The 16445-nt window shown below is 36.9% G+C and overlaps 1 protein-coding gene across 6 annotated transcripts in view; it reads left to right on the forward strand.

Annotated features, from left to right (window-relative positions):
• The window catches only part of BIRC6 (baculoviral IAP repeat containing 6), a 183177-nt gene that overhangs the window by 45507 nt on the left and 121225 nt on the right, over positions 1-16445 (forward strand). For 2 of the 6 annotated variants that reach the window (XM_055726252.1, XM_055726249.1), the window contains exons 13-25: positions 28-188; positions 3096-3227; positions 4425-4556; positions 4821-4999; positions 5580-5710; positions 6587-6748; positions 6860-6991; positions 7245-7342; positions 8625-8772; positions 13066-13199; positions 14318-14464; positions 15009-15196; positions 15847-16161. In XM_055726252.1, coding sequence (XP_055582227.1) covers positions 28-188; positions 3096-3227; positions 4425-4556; positions 4821-4999; positions 5580-5710; positions 6587-6748; positions 6860-6991; positions 7245-7342; positions 8625-8772; positions 13066-13199; positions 14318-14464; positions 15009-15196; positions 15847-16161 — 2059 coding nt within the window. The remainder of the gene's footprint in view (positions 1-27; positions 189-3095; positions 3228-4424; positions 4557-4820; positions 5000-5579; positions 5711-6586; positions 6749-6859; positions 6992-7244; positions 7343-8624; positions 8773-13065; positions 13200-14317; positions 14465-15008; positions 15197-15846; positions 16162-16445) is intronic. The other 4 variants (XM_055726253.1, XM_055726251.1, XM_055726254.1 and 1 more) reach the window with 4 other exon arrangements.

Below are 16445 nucleotides of genomic sequence, written 5' to 3' on the forward strand. Positions count from 1 at the left end.
TCATTTGTTGTCTTTTTTTCCTGACAGCAACAGCTGGGATGAGCATGTCTTTGAACTGGTTCTACCAAAAGCCTGTATGGTTGGACATGTGGACTTCAAATTTGTTTTGAATTCAAACATCACCAACATTCCCCAGATTCAAGTGACTTTACTGAAAAATAAAGCTCCAGGCTTAGGGAAAGTCAATGGTAAGAAGGAACTTAAGATATCTTTCAGAATATTGTTTGTTTTCTCAAACTCATTACTGTGATGCATATTGGAAGAATTTCTTGAAATTGCGTAATTATTTCTGGTTTACTTATTTCCATTTGTTTCTGTGTGGTGGTCCATTTTCACTTACCATGTTTGAATGTGAACTGGGGAAACAAACTGGGTAAACAGTTAAAATACTGAATTTTACATAAATAAAAAGTGCATAGCTCAGAAGGTTTGAACTGAGTTATTATTCTGTACTGCTTGAATCCTACAGTCATTTTAAAAAGAAAGTCAATTGTAAATCATCCTAGAGACTGATGAAACGAGCAGTGCTCTTTTTAAGGTCTTGATATATTAAAAAAAATTATAATAAATTATTCCAAGTCATTGAGGGAAATTATTTGCCAGTGCCTACTGGATGTATAAAAGAAATAGCAAGTCTTTTTTTTTTTTTTTTTTTGATGGCGCTAGGCAAAACCTGGCTTCCTTGGGAATTCTCTCATCATCTGGCTCATTAACTAAGCTATGTGAAAGCTGCAGTATGATTTCACCTTTTGTTCCTTGCAGCTTTGACAGGGTAGACCAAAGTTATGAATGCTCTTGCCTTGGAAAGACTCCTAGCTGGAGACTCTGCATCTTACTAGCTCTCAGGGGACCTGTGTGGGGGTAGCATAAATTGAAAAGTCACTTCTTTGATGTGGAAGAGTTTGTGCCTCCAATGGGATTTTCCTGTGGTGAGAGTGTTCATTGCATGTCCTGCTGCCCTGTCTGCTAGGGATGAAAGGTATTACATGCAGCACTTCCTTTTACTGAGGCATGAATTGGTTAGCTTTATCTGGCCACCTCTTTTTGAAAAGCTTCTAGGAGCTCGGTATTTCAGAGAAACCTTGCTGTCAGATATTATTAAATTGGCTGCTGGATATAAAATGTGTTGGGGAGAACAGCAAGCGTGATTATAAAAGCTCTCTTTTTTCTTTCTTTCTTTTTGAATTCTTTTAAATGCTAAGTAAGAGCACCCCAGTTAAACAAGAGTAGCAGAGCTGTAAATTTTAAAAAGGAATACAGACATACCAAAGATCATTGACATGCTTTCAGACAACTTCTCACTCTGTAGCATTCCCGGTGTTTAATGAGGAAAAAAACATACCGGAGATGCTCCCTCGAAGAAATCTTATAAACCTGTAAATCTTATAAAATATTCTAGCATAGTAATATTATTGGAGAAAAGTTGTTCTTTTAGGATACAAGATGGTTTAAAAGTTCTAACAGAAGTGCTAGCTGTGACTGCAGGATAGCAGTTAAGAGCTGTTCTTGCAGGTTCTTCCTGCGTTTAGTGCTTGAAGTAAAATCTTAATTTTAACATGTAGCAGTATTTTGTTCTATCAAAGCAAAAAATAGGACAGATAGTTCGTTTTGTTCTTCTGAACAGAACATGTTTCATTTTCAGCTTGTCAGAATTTTAGACTTGAGTTCATTTACAGATCTGGATGTCAAAATTAATCTGAAAGTCTTCACCTGTGTAACAGAAAAAGCTAAGCTTTTCCTTAATGTTCCAGTTTTAAATATTTTTGAGCAAACAGTTCCATGAGTTGGTAATTCTTTAAAGACTTTTGATTTGGCTGTGAAATAGATGGCCAGAGCTTTCTGTGGATGCTTTACAGTACAGCTTACCAATCATAAGGCATGACAGAGCTCTTCCAGAAAATGGCATTTCACTTCCTCACATGCAATGCAGTGGAATTTGCTCTTTTTTTTTTTTTTTTTTCCTGTTAAGGACAGGGTGGAGAAGGCATGGAGTGGAGGGCCAGGTTATACACCGGCAGCCTAGAAAGAGCTAGGGTATATGAGTGTGCCTGCAAAGCAACCTTAGCCAGGTCGGTCTGTCTGGTTTTTATTCAGTAGCGTTGGGGAGCCTCAACTAACCGGCACCTTTTCAAGTGTTACTGCAGTTGTTTCCTAGCCTTTTTCAATTTCTTGGGTTTTGGAAAAAAGGACCTTAATGATATTTGCTGTATTTCTATGAACTATTGAATGAAGTAATAGGGTACTAATGATTTCATTATAAGGGAAGACAAACCTAGATAATTTATATCTGTGCTGGATATTAACCAAAATGTTCTGATCTCAGGGAGTAGTAATATTTAGCATTGTTTGGTGGCTCTTGAAAATGTGTAAAAACTTCAGACCGAAATTCTGTTAACTACCCTCCCCCCCACCCCATTCACTCCTTCTGTTGTAGTAGGAGGGAACTGAAATTTTAAGATCATGAGACCTAAGGAAGATGTGTAGGGGAGAATTTACTCAGTCATTTTTTTTTTTGTATGACAGGAACCCTGAAACCAGTTAAACATGTAGTGTGTAATAACGGCCAGAGGCATAATTCTTCTGGTTTGGAACTAACGTTTTTGATCTGGCAGTTAAATCACTGTATATGCTTGTTCATTTGCTTGCATGTCCTCTTCATCTATGATTCATGAAAACCATTTAATTGAAAAAAGGGCTGTACTTAAGTATTACTAAAATAGATTCTGACGTTCAGCAGGAGCAATCCAGTTATTTTCAGTTTAAATTCTCAAACTTTCAATACTGGAATCTAATTACTTAGGAGTAATCCACCGTTGATTATTGGGAGAAAATAATTTGGGCAGTGTTAAAGCCAAGCAGGCTTTACAGGTCATGCAAAGAAATATTTCCTTTTTAACTATTTGCTGCAACTTCGATTGCAATCCTCATATGAAAAACATGCCTTTGTATATTAGTGGTTCTTATATTAGAAATGGTGGAAGTAGTATTATAAATTAGAATTCATAGCTGATAAATTTCCTATGAAAACTACTGCTTCTGTTTTCAGTGAGCCTTAAGCAATGTTTATGAAATCTCACTAATATTTTTATTTCCAGAAGCAGCTGTAGATAGACAGATTACATTTCCTTTATCTCCAGCTCATAATATTGAAGTGGAGAGAAATGGAAAACCAGGACTGGTTGAATTCAATGAAGAAATGCAGTATATGGATGTAGAGGAACCACAATGTAAGTTTTATTTGTCTTGTTATACTTTGTTTAAAATATAAGCTTGCTTTTCGCATTTTTTTTTAATGATACACTGGAATTTCTTTGCAAAATTTTCTCAGCCATTTAAAAGAGACTAATTTCTCAGCCCTCTTGAATGTTGCCTCTCTCACTGGTCTATTTACTGTATGGGTTGAAAGTTAAATGCAAGCACACCAGGAAACCCCCCAGCATACTAGAAAGTTCTGGTGCTTAAAAGCAGAATGGTATTTATTTGAATTCAGAAATAGTGTGATGTGACATCTTTCTAACTTAAACTCTTACCCTGTTCCAGCAGTATTTCACTTGGTTTCCTTAGCTAATTTTAATAGAATTTTTCTTTGCATACCTGGCTTTTGTAGAGACTGGTGCTGTAAACCACAAAAAAAATAATAAACAGCTATTAAAGAATTCATAACTAGCCATGTTGACTTTTAGCCACATCAGATTTGCTATGCCTGTTTTTATAAACTTTTTGTTAACCAGTACTCTTCCACAGAATCTGTTAGAGAGACTGTGGAAGGCAGTCTGATTGGATCAGTGAGGGGAGCTACAGACTAAGAATGGATAGTTGGAGTGAATCAGTTCCAGAACTATGATTCTTTTTCTTGGTCCTTTCAACAGTTTTCCTTTACACCTCCTTTTCTTTCGTGTGATGGAGCTTATCTAGAGCATGACTTTTAAGGTCACTTCCAACCCAAACTGTTCTATGATTCCAAGAAAGGTGTTGCAAAGGATGAGGGGAGGGATCAGAGGGATCAAAGCGGGTGATAAAAGAAAAAGTGCCGGAAGATGTTTCATGCTGAGGAGGAGGCAGCAAGGAATGAATTTCAATATACACAGGAGAAACAGTTTTGTTCTGCTTTGGAAAAGACGCAGTGAGAGTTGTGGATCAATATATATTGGTTCATCATTTTATCAGTTGTGTATTTTGTAGCTCTGATGAGATAGTCAATGTACGTATTACCCATATAATATAACTGAAAATGCTGTAATTTACCGTTACTGATTTCACTGGAAAATGGCTAAAAATGAATCTCAAGTAACTGTTAGTTTTTCAATGTAGAGTTAGATGTATTTAGTGATTAGAGTTTGACACGGTATATTTTTAACCCATGCAAATGATCAGATTTTGTGACTTAATTGTAATTCAGGTCCATATTACTCATGGTTTTTAAGGTCTGAGATTGTGTCCGTTTCTGGAGGAACACAAGGAAGATATACTCTGTGGTCCAGTATGGCTGGCTACTGGACTTGATCTGTCAGGACATGCAGGAATGTTGACACTAACAAGTCCAAAGCTTGTTAAAGGTAAACCAGTTTACTATGCTATTCACATGAGGTATGTGTGACTAAAGTCAGACTTCGAATTGTATTTATTTTTGCATTGACAAATTTTGCTGTGTAACACAATTGGTGAGTTACCTTTTCAAACTGATGCTCAAGTACTGTAGTTGATGTAGTTGAGCTCTGCTTGTGCACTGTATCTGTGAAGTTGGAATGTGTTTACAACTTGCCCACATAAACTATGCAAATTCCTCCTCCCCCCTCCCCTTTTTCTTTTTCCACTTTTAGGCATGGCTGGTGGCAAGTATCGTTCATTTTTGATTCATGTTAAATCAGTGAATGACAGAGGAACAGAAGAAATCTGCAATGGCGGCATTAGACCAGTAGTTAGAATACCACCTTTAAAACCTCAGACTAACAAGGGCCATTCGCTTGCTTCATTGTTGGCAAAAGTTGCAGCAGGCAAGGTAATGAATAGCCGAGAAAGACATCTGTGTTAGGAGTTGTAGAATTGGTATGATTTATGTAACATGAAAATGAAACAGCTGTTGGGAGGATTAAGATCCATTAAAAATGACTTTTTAAAGGGTTGAATCAGAGTTCAACATCTCTTAAGTTGTTTTTTCTGTGCAAAGTTAGTTGAAAAGGTCTGTTCTGCCACTTCCCAATTCTGAGCACTTGTTTTAGAAACTTGTTTCCATGCATGTTTTCAGTAGCTGATAGACACACCTCATCCTCTTACAAAGATTGCTCTGTGTGGGTGCATTTTACTCTTTATCATTGTAGTTGATACATTGTAGATGGTGCATTGTACATCTTGTGAACATTATTAGAATGGTTAGAAGATAATAAATTACAGAACATGGTTAAATTTGATGTTCTCTATTAAAACAATTGGTGAATAAAAGTGGTCTGTTTTAGTACAACACTCAAACTGGGTGAGAGACTTTACTGAACTCTATGCATTTCACTGAACAAGTTATACAAATGAAGCAGTCAAAACCAATGTGATTTATTAATTAATTCTTTTACCCCTGCCAAAATCAGGAAAAGCCATCTAGCAAAATTGAAGCCACTAATTCTTCAAGAAAATCAGATAATCTGAGAGGCTGTGACTTACTTCAAGAAGTCTCTGTAACAATTCGAAGATTTAAAAAAACTTCTATTTCCAAGGAAAGGTTAGTAGGTGTTTTTTAATTCTAAAAAATACCGGCTTTAGTTACAAGTCTCATAAAATACTTAATTCTCAAAATAGATCGGGTTAAACCACTGTTGCAAGTTGTCATTTCATAAATGTATTCTATATGGAAAATCCTGTAAGTTGTGATTTCAGGGGTGCTGTGCTGTGCCAGTTGTGGTAGAGTAACACCATGCATGAAATTCTGTGTTGAGCGATTTATTTGCCTGACTTGAAAAGGCAAATGTATTTAAGTTTTCTTGGCAAATTAGATAAATTATTTGGACATATATATATATTTTTCTTTTTTAAGGAAGCACCTTTCCTTTCTATTTCCAGTTGTCTTGTTTCTTACAACAGAGTGTATATTATTTGTCAAAAAGCTTAGAATCGAATTTAACTGACAAACTGTTACTCAAAAGTGTGGTTAAAGTCTCTCTGGATTGGTACTACAGACCTAAATACAAATAATACAGTATTTAATTTGTATGACCAACTGCCACCCCACAGTGGCGGCACTGGCTGTAATGGGCTTAAAGTGGTCAAGAAGGCTGCAAAGAAGTTTGTGCCAATGGTTGCCAAAGAGTGTTGTAGATGGTGAAAGTTTGTTTTGGTTTAGAAGTTAATAGGGAAAAAAAATATTCTCTGAAGGTTACTAAATATATAGTAACCTAGGAAGTTCTGTGAGCAGAAAATAGGAAGATCGGGAATGTGTGCACGGAATGTATCATATATGCTTGTGTACTAGTTTTACTTTCATCTAGGCATCTTTTTTTCGCCGCTCCTAAGATAGGAAACAAAGCTGAAGGGGACACTTTAATGGAAGAATGGCCATATTGGATAATTCTGTGTTTTATTTCCTTCCCCTCCTCACTAGAGTTCAACGGTGTGCCATGTTACAGTTTTCAGAGTTCCATGAGAAGCTGCTTGCCACTCTTTGCAAGAAGACAGATGATGGTCTGACTACAGAACACTCTCAGAGTCTTGTACTGGATGCTCTTTGTTGGCTGGCTGGAGTGTATTCAAATGGACCCGGCAGGTAAGAGAGAAATTGTGTTTCAGTTAGCATGGCTATTTCTCAGTATTAACTCTGTTAAAAAACCAGAGTTTTATGTGATTCTCTAATAAAGTGTGCAACTTGTTTTTACAGCTCAAAGGAAGGAAATGACAGCTTACTTTCTAAAACACGTAAATGTGTCTCTGATATAATACGTGTTTGCTTCTTTGAAGCTGGGCGGAGCATAGCTCACAAGTGTGCACGATTTCTTGCACTATGCATCAGGTCAGTGCTATTTATTTATATGTATTTTAATCTATATTTGGGGGGTTTGCATGCAGTCAGAATTATATACATGTGTGTATTATTGTTTAACATTGAAGTTATAAATCAACAAGATCAGGAAGATCTGTTGAGGAAAAGTGTAGTAGGGTATGAGTGCAAAGAACATCAGTCTTTCAACTACATCTTCTGGAGGAGATTTCATGTTTTGTTCTTACTTCATTAAATGTTAAAGTGTCTATGTGTTTCTTCGCAGCAATGGCAGGTGTGACCCAAGTCAACAGGGGTTTGGATCAGTTCTTCTAAAAGCTTTACTTGACAACATGCCTCTTTTGCCTGCTGCTGCAACAGGTGGTATGTATACAATGTTTGTTGTCAGGAAAATATGCAGTACGTTTTATGTTTGGCATGTTTTGCTGGGCTATCTTGTGGAATAAGAATTAGGTAATTGTTCAGCTAGTACAAACTGCGTCTTGGTGTGGTCTGATCGGGTGGTATCCAAGTATGAAGTATGCATTTGGAGTTGAACAATTTTTTACAAATTAAAAGATGGAATTGTAAGCAATTTAGCTTGCTTAAAACAGAGTACTAAGGCACTGACATTTTTGGAAGAGCTTAGGTAAGTTTTGCAAGAATTTTCAAAGGTATTCAGCAACCACAGATTCTGTTGATGTAAAGGAGAGTCAGGATTGTCTGTTATTTCTGAAAATTGGAAGACTTATTCCAGGGAGCCTGGATATCCAAATGATTTCCAACTAGTAATCCACTTCTGTTACTTCTGCACCAAAAGGAGATTTTTAAGTAAAATAAATTCTTTCCTCATCTGCATGGCAGAGTAGTGGTATCTTGGCACCTTTTTGAAGCCATTGAATGCCAGATAGCATGGGAAGATGACTTCAGCGCTTGTATTTGGGGTGGCAAGACCTGCTTTGCATTTTTCACAGTATGACATTGTTGGATTGCATCTAGATTGGCATCACCAAGGGGTCTTGCAGGAAAATCAGTTTGCAGTTCAAAACGTTTGTTGTGCTACCCCCCGTTTAGAATCATGGAACATGCTGCTGTTGAGGGTGTGGAATGCACAAGGGGAGGAAGAGGAGGAAGCTGAGGTTTGTGTTTCTGTACAGAACCACTGCACTGTGCTCCCAGAACTGATCTGTAAGGAAACAGTGCCTCCAACAAATACAGAATAAGGAGACAGCAGCCAAAAACAGAGCATAAGAGGAGAAGGAAGAGTTGAATCTAGAGTAAGGCTTGGCTCTGAAGATGGTGGAACCCCTAGCCTAGCACCTTAGTGTGTCAAGAGCATTTTGATTGTTGTGCTTAGTAGAAGCAGTGGGCAGAAGCAATGAAAGAAATGTGTGCAAAGCTGTCTCTTGGGAACCTTTTTTTTAATTCATTTATGAATTAGTTGATAAGAGAGTTTGAATTACTTGTGGAAACTAATGATTACAGAATGTTTCTAAAGTGAAGTCTCTCAAAAATAGGGGAGGGAGAGAACACTTCATAGTCTGTATCCAGTAACTATTAGATACTTCATTTACCATTTCCATTGATTATGCTTCAAAGTATGCTTTCTGAGTGGCAAATTCACATCATGTTTCACTTGAAACGAATTTATTTTTTTTTAATGCAGGATCCGTGTATTGGTATTTTGTATTGCTGAATTATGTAAAGGATGAAGATTTGGCAGGATGTAGTACTGCTTGTGCATCCTTGCTAACTGCTGTGTCCCGGCAGTTGCAGGACCGCCTAACACCTATGGAAGCATTGCTTCAAACAAGGTACTAAGAAATGTGGTTGTTGTAAACTTAATGAAAACAAACATATGAACTGTCTGATGCCATCCTCTGGTGTTCTGAAAAAGTTTGCATTTTTCTGTATTTGAGCAAGTATTAACTTGATACAGCTCTGCAAAATAGTTTTGACTTGTGCAAAGTTACAGATTAATTTGATTGCTGTCTTGCAATTTACAGTGCACTTTAAATCTGCAAATGTGTATGTAATGTTTGAAGTCTGTGCAATGCTTAAGTTAGTATTTATGGGGTTTAGTTTAAGGATTTACAAAATGTGTCTTATTTTTGAGTATGGGAGGGAATCAAATACACTGAATAGTTTCAATTCTGCATAATGCTACACAAAATTTTAGTCTCTGTAAGCTGACCATACTTTTAATGTATTGCTACTAAAGGTCAGATTCTAAGTGTGGAGACCTGGATTAATATACTGGGAATGCAGGTTCTTAGTATAATTTAATACAGGTTCTTTGTATAAATTATGTATCAACGTAATTTAAGACTGGTGTTGCATCATTTATATATTGAACTGATTGGCCGTTTAGCTTTGGATTTCTAAAGGAAGTCTCTGGTGGCACAGTTTTGTAGCAGTTTCCAAAGCTGTATTACAGTGATGGGAACACGCTGCTGTTAAGAGAGCTCTTTCAATTGTGATTTGTGGTCAAGAGTTTTCCTCCAAATCAAGCAAGATCAAGGTAGAAGAGGTTTGATAGAGGTTAGTTCAGAATCTTCAGATCAAATTTAAAATTTAGTAACCTAAGTTTGGAGGGGGGGGGCATGTTTGTTTAATTTTAGTGGTTTTATTTTTTAAGGACTATAATCCCAAAATACTTGACAGACATTTGTTCTCAGGTGTTGTACTTGGATCCTTATCATGTTCTGTACTACATTCCTCTTCTCAGTTGTTACTTTATTTCACCATCTGTAGTCCTTGCAATGGATTAGAATATTTAGCCCAGCAATAGAAATGGTGACTGAATAATGGAGAATTTTGAAAAATACACAAAATTACCTGGAAAAATAAAATACTACTTTGTTTTCATGTTGAAATTTCTTTAGAAACCCAATGGAGGAGAAAAATGTGAAAATTCCACTTGACATGAGAATGACACCTCTCTGTAGGAACTGACTTGTTCCTTCATACAGATTGTTTCCAAGTACCTCCTTTAAACAGCATATCTGAAATAGAAGGTTTTTTCCTTTCCAAAAGAAAAAGTGCCCACTTTTGAGTTTGGCACATACGACATTTCAGGTCACTTAGTGGTGAACACAGCTGTGTGCATGTAAAGGGAAGCTTTCTGAAGTGAGCCCCTGTTCTCGGCATTCTTCAGGCTTAGGTTTTCTGAATGTTTCTAGATGGCATTGTACTGATTTTCTTCTTGGAGCTAAATCTGCTTTCTCTTTTAACTCTGTATCCCCATAGTTAGGATAAGAATAGTAGCAGACACATCTGTCTAATCCCATATTTGCTTACTATAGCTCTCTCTCTAGCAAGGACTATTTCTTGGCTTAGTTTACTAATTTAGGCAGAATTTACTGGCCTTTTCTTTATATGTCTACAGATCAAAAGAACACTGTCATTTCTTGGTTTGGTGTTTCTTATGTAGAAGATAAGTATATTTTTTTTAAAGACAAATTATAGGTAGCCATTGCTTTACTCTTTCTCCTTTCCCTTTTCCTGAGTTGTATTTTATCGTATTTGTATGTATTTGTGTTGCAGAGTTTCTAGTATTGTTTTTATTCTTCTTTGTCATTGTTCCCAGGTACAATAGCCTAACATCTGGTAATCAAATAAAAGCAGATGTCTACTTAAAGGATCTGCACTTTCATGTTGTCGTAAGGCAGAGTACTACTCAGTATACTATCGTGGCACAATAAAGCAAGTAAAACTTACAAAGATAAGGCCAGATGGGTGTATTACATGACTTGCAGTTCAGAGAACAACAGAACAGGAATTTCAGACAGAATTTTAGGCTGTCCTACAACAAAGCCACGTTGCTTTGTCTCCAGCAAATGCGACTGATTCCTCCAGCCTGTTCTTGGAAGCACCTGATTAAAAGTAGAGGAGGCATTTAATTATTCTAAATATTGTAAGCTATTACATGGCTTAATTCTTCTTGTCATTAACACTTGACCTGACTTCTTCTACCCACATCTGATCTGAAATCTCTCCTGCTACAACTAAAGTCTTTGAATGTTTGTGTCCCATCCACCTTGGCGATAAAGAACAGTTTACTTCATTCTTAACAAGTTTTGGATGTCTAGAGGATATTTGTAGCTTGATTGTATTCCCCAGATCTGTAGTCATTCTTAAAGCATTTCCTTAAGCTGTTTTCTTCGGTCCTCATCTTCCTTGAATTGTGGTAACAAAATTGTAAGCGTTATTCCAGTTGAGATCTCTGAGTGAAGTAGAAGAGGTATATTACAGAGTTTATATTCCTTGCTGCATAGATGAATAGGGTGATGGGGGTTTTATGTGACATTGTTGATTCATTCTTTGCTTCTTGTGATGTAACTTCTATATCCTTTTCTGAAGTGTTGCTAAAGTAGCTTAGAACTGTGAACCTGATCATTCCTGCTGAAGGATCGGTAAAAGGCACTATGCTTATTGAAATAAATCCGTATTGGACAATATATTTAACTCTCTGCAGTACATTCAAATTCTGATCCTGTTCTACAAAGCTGTTGTAACCCCTTTTTAGGTTTTACTACCTGCTTTCTTAATGAGTCAAACTCTTCACTTAAATCGTGCAATTAATCAGGGGTAGTGTTGAGTGACCTAATTTATTGAGATTGTAAATCTGAGGTCTGAAACAGGCTGTGAAGGTACCCTACTGAATTTTGTCTGAGCATTTTTGTGTGCTTTAGTAACCACTTTACAGTAGCATGTTGTCTTGTGAAAAAAGGTCATGCAACAAACACACCTTGCTAGATGTGCAGTATGCACTGTTTCCGTGTAATACGTGCCTGTAGAGTGCAACCTAGATTCATCTAATGTGTTGTTCTTAGTATAAAGTTGTCATCTTAAATCTGCTACCTTGTAGGTACTAGTAAGTAACTGGGTTGGGGAATGTATGTTAAATGAGTTGATCTGTAATTCTCCAGTTGTCTTTGTGCTCTCTCTCTTTTTCTCTCCCTGATCAGTAACAATTATTGCCCTTTTGTGTAACTGCAGCTACAGTCAATATTGTGTGGCAAAAAGCACTGAGCCCACCCAAGCCAACATGGAAGCATTTTAACATTCAGAGAAGTCTAGAACCTTTTCTACCTTGTTGCTGGCGTTGTAGCTTTCATGGACGCATTTATCATTTTGGTGAAAGGATAAATTTGGTCAAACTTGATCAAAAAAGACACTTAAACACTCCAGCCCTCTTGGTACATTACCTTTGCGGGCTTTCCTTGCCTGCTGAAGAATGGAGAAGCTGCTCAGAGGCAGAGGGAAAAGAGGGTGGAGAACTTCCTGTCACTGCCGGTGTGTTAATGGAAATATTTCATACTTGTTCTGGCTCTTGCTAGTCAAAGCACAAGGTGTTACATGTTTCTCGCTTCTGTACATATGCATTCTTTCTACTCCTCCTAAATAATTTGGCCTGACTTTCATTTTTTTCTCCCCTTGTCAGTTTACTGACAAAAAAACTAACACTGATTTTGTTATTGCTTTGGATTTTCCTTTTTCTTGGCTTATAAAGCCCTAATTGATTTGGGACCACCTTGTTACCTGAGTGATTATATCATTTTTTTCCCTGCAGTACAGCCAGAGTAGGGGTAATGAGATTTTCATCTGTTGAGATATTTAAAAGTGTTGACTGGTATCCCGAGTAGCCTTTCCTTTTTTCTTACTTCAGCTGGAAGAACAAGCTGAGGTGGAATTTATTTTGCTGTTTTGGAAAACAGTACTGTGTTTTTATTTACTTCAGATAAATGTCTGATTTACCATGTGCAGGCGTGCATATTGCTATGGCTAATTGTCTTAAGACTTGTAGTTCTAGTTTCCATGTCTGAGTGTGGTTGTGTGTCATGCTTCCAGGACAGTATTACATCTTCAAAACTAGTAACAGAGAGCTACTTATTTAGCATTATAAGCTGTTTGAAAAGGACATCTGATAAATTACATTAATGGAGTATAAGTAAATGATAATGTCTAAGAGATGTCAATTGAATGAAAAGAATGGTTTGGAATATAATAAATCCTGATGATGAAATACTTGGCCTTTTTCTGTAAGTAATTTTAGATAAATTCTTATTGTTTGAGTAGTGCTGTTTGTCTTATTGCATTTGCAGATATGGATTATATAGTTCGCCTTTTGATCCAGTTCTGTTTGATTTGGAAATAAGTGGCTCTTCCTGTAAAAATGTATACAACAGCAGCATTGGAGTACAGTCAGATGAAATTGATTTGTCTGATGTTCTGTCAGGTATGTATGTTTACAGTAATCTATTGTGGAAGAAATGGTAATTCTCTCTTTTTTTCTTAAATTTTTCCTTTAGTGAAGATGTGGATTTAAACTTTCCATCTGTTTTATAGATGTACATAATGAAATTCAAGAGATTCTCTTCCTTCATGAGATCTCTTACATCTCCTCTATCCCTTAGGGCAAGAAAAAGCCTGTTTCTCGAATCTGTTCTTTTCTTATCCTGTAGAAGATCTAAGAAAAGGCTAGAGATTAAACAGAAAGGCTGCGATCATTCCCTGGGTCAGAGTCATCTAGGAAGCATCTGTCACTTCTATTGAGCAGCTTTCTTGAGATATGTTATTATTAATTTAGACTAGCAACCATCTCATAGGCAAAAAACTAAGTGGATTTTTCTGAAGTTGGGAAGCTGCCATATGACAGTCTTCTACTTAAATGTAACAGATTTAATGAGGTGTTTTTTCTGTTTCAGAGGCATTAAAATACCTTAAAAGTGTATTTGTATCTATCCTTTCAGGTTAGTTCATAAGTGAATATTTAGACCGTGGAATGTCCTAAGAACGAGACAATTGTTACCTGACAGGAGATTGTTTCCATAGCAAGCATATTCATCGGTTGTAGTGACTTCTTTCCTTTCTTGCATGCTGTTGTCCATCTCCTTCCCATCCCTCCCTCCATACTGTGAATTTGTTAGCATATTGATTAATAGTCTGTTTTTTATACTAACTTGGTGTATAATCTTACTTGGTCTGTTACTTTCTTTTTCTTCCTTTCCAGTAACAGCAATGTATTTTCTGCAAGGTAATATTCTCACAGTGTAGAAAGAATAGACCATCCATATATAATTTATTTCTGAAATTAACAAGGTTACGCTATGCTTCTGCTGTCACATTTGATAGTTTGACTTACTGAGATACTCTATTCAAATCTGGCAGCATTATCCATTTAAAATACGCTTCCATTTATATTGTGGATGTGATATTGTTAAAGTGTTTGTTCCACAATATGAAGTAATAAAACATGTGGATTACATTTAGCTGTCCCGTTTGACTCTTCATGACTTCGGATGTCACTATCAAGAAAATATTAGCTGATTGTGCAGAGATTTATTTCTCTTTCAGGAAATGGGAAAATAAGTAGCTGTGCAGCTGCTGAAGGTAGTTTTACTTCCCTTACTGGACTTCTGGAAGTTGAACCTCTGCACTTTACCTGTGTTTCAACAAGTGATGGAACTAGAATAGAAAGGGACGATGCAAGTACGTTTACTGGTATATACAATTTTTCATTTTTTCTACGTAGCATAGTTCCACAATACGATATTTGTAATTGGACATTATGAGCACTGTTTGACAAACAGATTGACTGTAGTTTTATAAATATTGAAATGTGTTGTGGTTTGGGTTTTTTTTTTTTAAATAGTTACTTTCTGTGAAGTTAAACTTCTTACAGTTTAACAAACACAATGGATTCCAAATTTATTAATTTGAATACGTTTGTTTCTATGGAAGAGAATGAAATGCAAGCTTGTATCTTTACCTTGCAGCCTTATGTGGTGAAAGAATTCCTGGACATCAGGTGGCTTTTCTGTAATGAAAATGTTGCATGCTTGATGTATGTGTAGTCTATAAACCATATAATTTGTAATTCAAAATGATGTTACTTTGTAGCAAGGACTGGATAAAAAGGAGCTATTTCTGTTGGGTTTACATTTCTCTTAGCCATTAGTAAGGAATTAAATTAAAGGTGTGTTTTATCATTTCTTTTCTACATACATGTTTTTGTTTTGTTTGGTTTTTGTTTGTTTCATGCCAGTGAGTACCTTTGGGGTTACCCCAGCAGTTGGTGGCCTCTCTTCTGGAACGGTTGGGGAAGCCTCGACAGCACTGAGTTCAGCAGCCCAGGTAGCTTTGCAGTCTCTCTCTCATGCAATGGCCTCAGCCGAGCAACAGCTCCAGGTGCTGCAAGAGAAACAGCAGCAGCTTTTGAAGCTTCAGCAACAGGTTGGAGGCTATTTGGCTATTTTTTAATGCTGTCTCTAAACTTCAAAAGCTGAGAAAGTAGTTGCAGAGCTAGTCACTCCTCCCCCCCCCCCCCCCCCTTTTTTTTTTCTTTCTTTTTTCCCCAGAGTGTATTTGAGGAAGGAACAACTCTGCACTGAGGATCACTCTTATTAAGCAAAATGCTGAGAGTGTCTCCCATGCTGCCTTGGTCTTTCAGACTTGTTTTTTCTGTATTTTGAGGGTGGGCTGGGAGTTTGTAATCAAAACTAAGTCTTAATACATAAGTATGTAAGTCTGAAAAAGCCCACTGAAATGAAAAGTGCAGTTGCCAACCTGAGGAAGTAGCAGTCATAAAGCCATTGTCAGTGTGAAGCTTGGCTGTGTTGACTCTACTTCACTGTTCAGTTGTAGTTTTTCTGTTATTTTTTGCTTACTTCAATTAAACACTCATGTTCCTCAGCAAGTGAGGTCAAATTGAACAAAGTTTTGTTTTTCAGCTTATAGTTGGACATGTAACATGCCTGTGTTGAAGGTAGCTTGGATTTATTAAATCTAGTTCTGTAACAAAAGTTGAACTTGTAGTTCAGTACTACTACTGTGTTCACAAGCCGTATTATCGACTAGATACACTGCTTTCATTTTCCCCACAGAAAGCTAAGCTGGAAGCAAAACTGCATCAGACAACAGCAGCGGCAGCAGCAGCAGCATCAGCAGTTGGTCCTGTTCACAACTCTGTGCCTTCTAATCCAGTAGCAGCCCCAGGGTTCTTCATCCATCCTTCAGATGTCATTCCACCCACACCAAAAACAACTCCTCTGTTCATGACTCCACCTTTAACTCCACCTAATGAGGCAGTCTCTGCTGTTATTAATGCGGAGCTTGCTCAGCTTTTCCCTGGTTCAGTCATTGATCCCCCAACAGTTAACCTTGCAGCACATAACAAAAATACCAGCAAGTCTAGAACGGTAATTATTTTTGTTTGTTTTTCTTACAGAAACAAGATGCCGTAGCCTTATCAGGGTGTAATTTGTACTTGAGTGCTAGTAAATATCTGTTTATTTAGATGAGATGTGAAAGCTATATTACTAAGTTTAGACCATATGAAAAGGAAGACTTATGAAAGCAAGATAGTGTTGTTACAGTACCTCAGATAGTTTAGTGGGAGCTAGCTTAACTAAGGTGTTACTAATCCTTTGAACTTAGTAGTTAATATATTTTGATGGTTCATACTTCAAACTAAATGTAGTGA

Source organism: Falco cherrug, chromosome 13, assembly GCF_023634085.1.
Source record: "Falco cherrug isolate bFalChe1 chromosome 13, bFalChe1.pri, whole genome shotgun sequence".
Taxonomy (NCBI): domain Eukaryota; kingdom Metazoa; phylum Chordata; class Aves; order Falconiformes; family Falconidae; genus Falco; species Falco cherrug.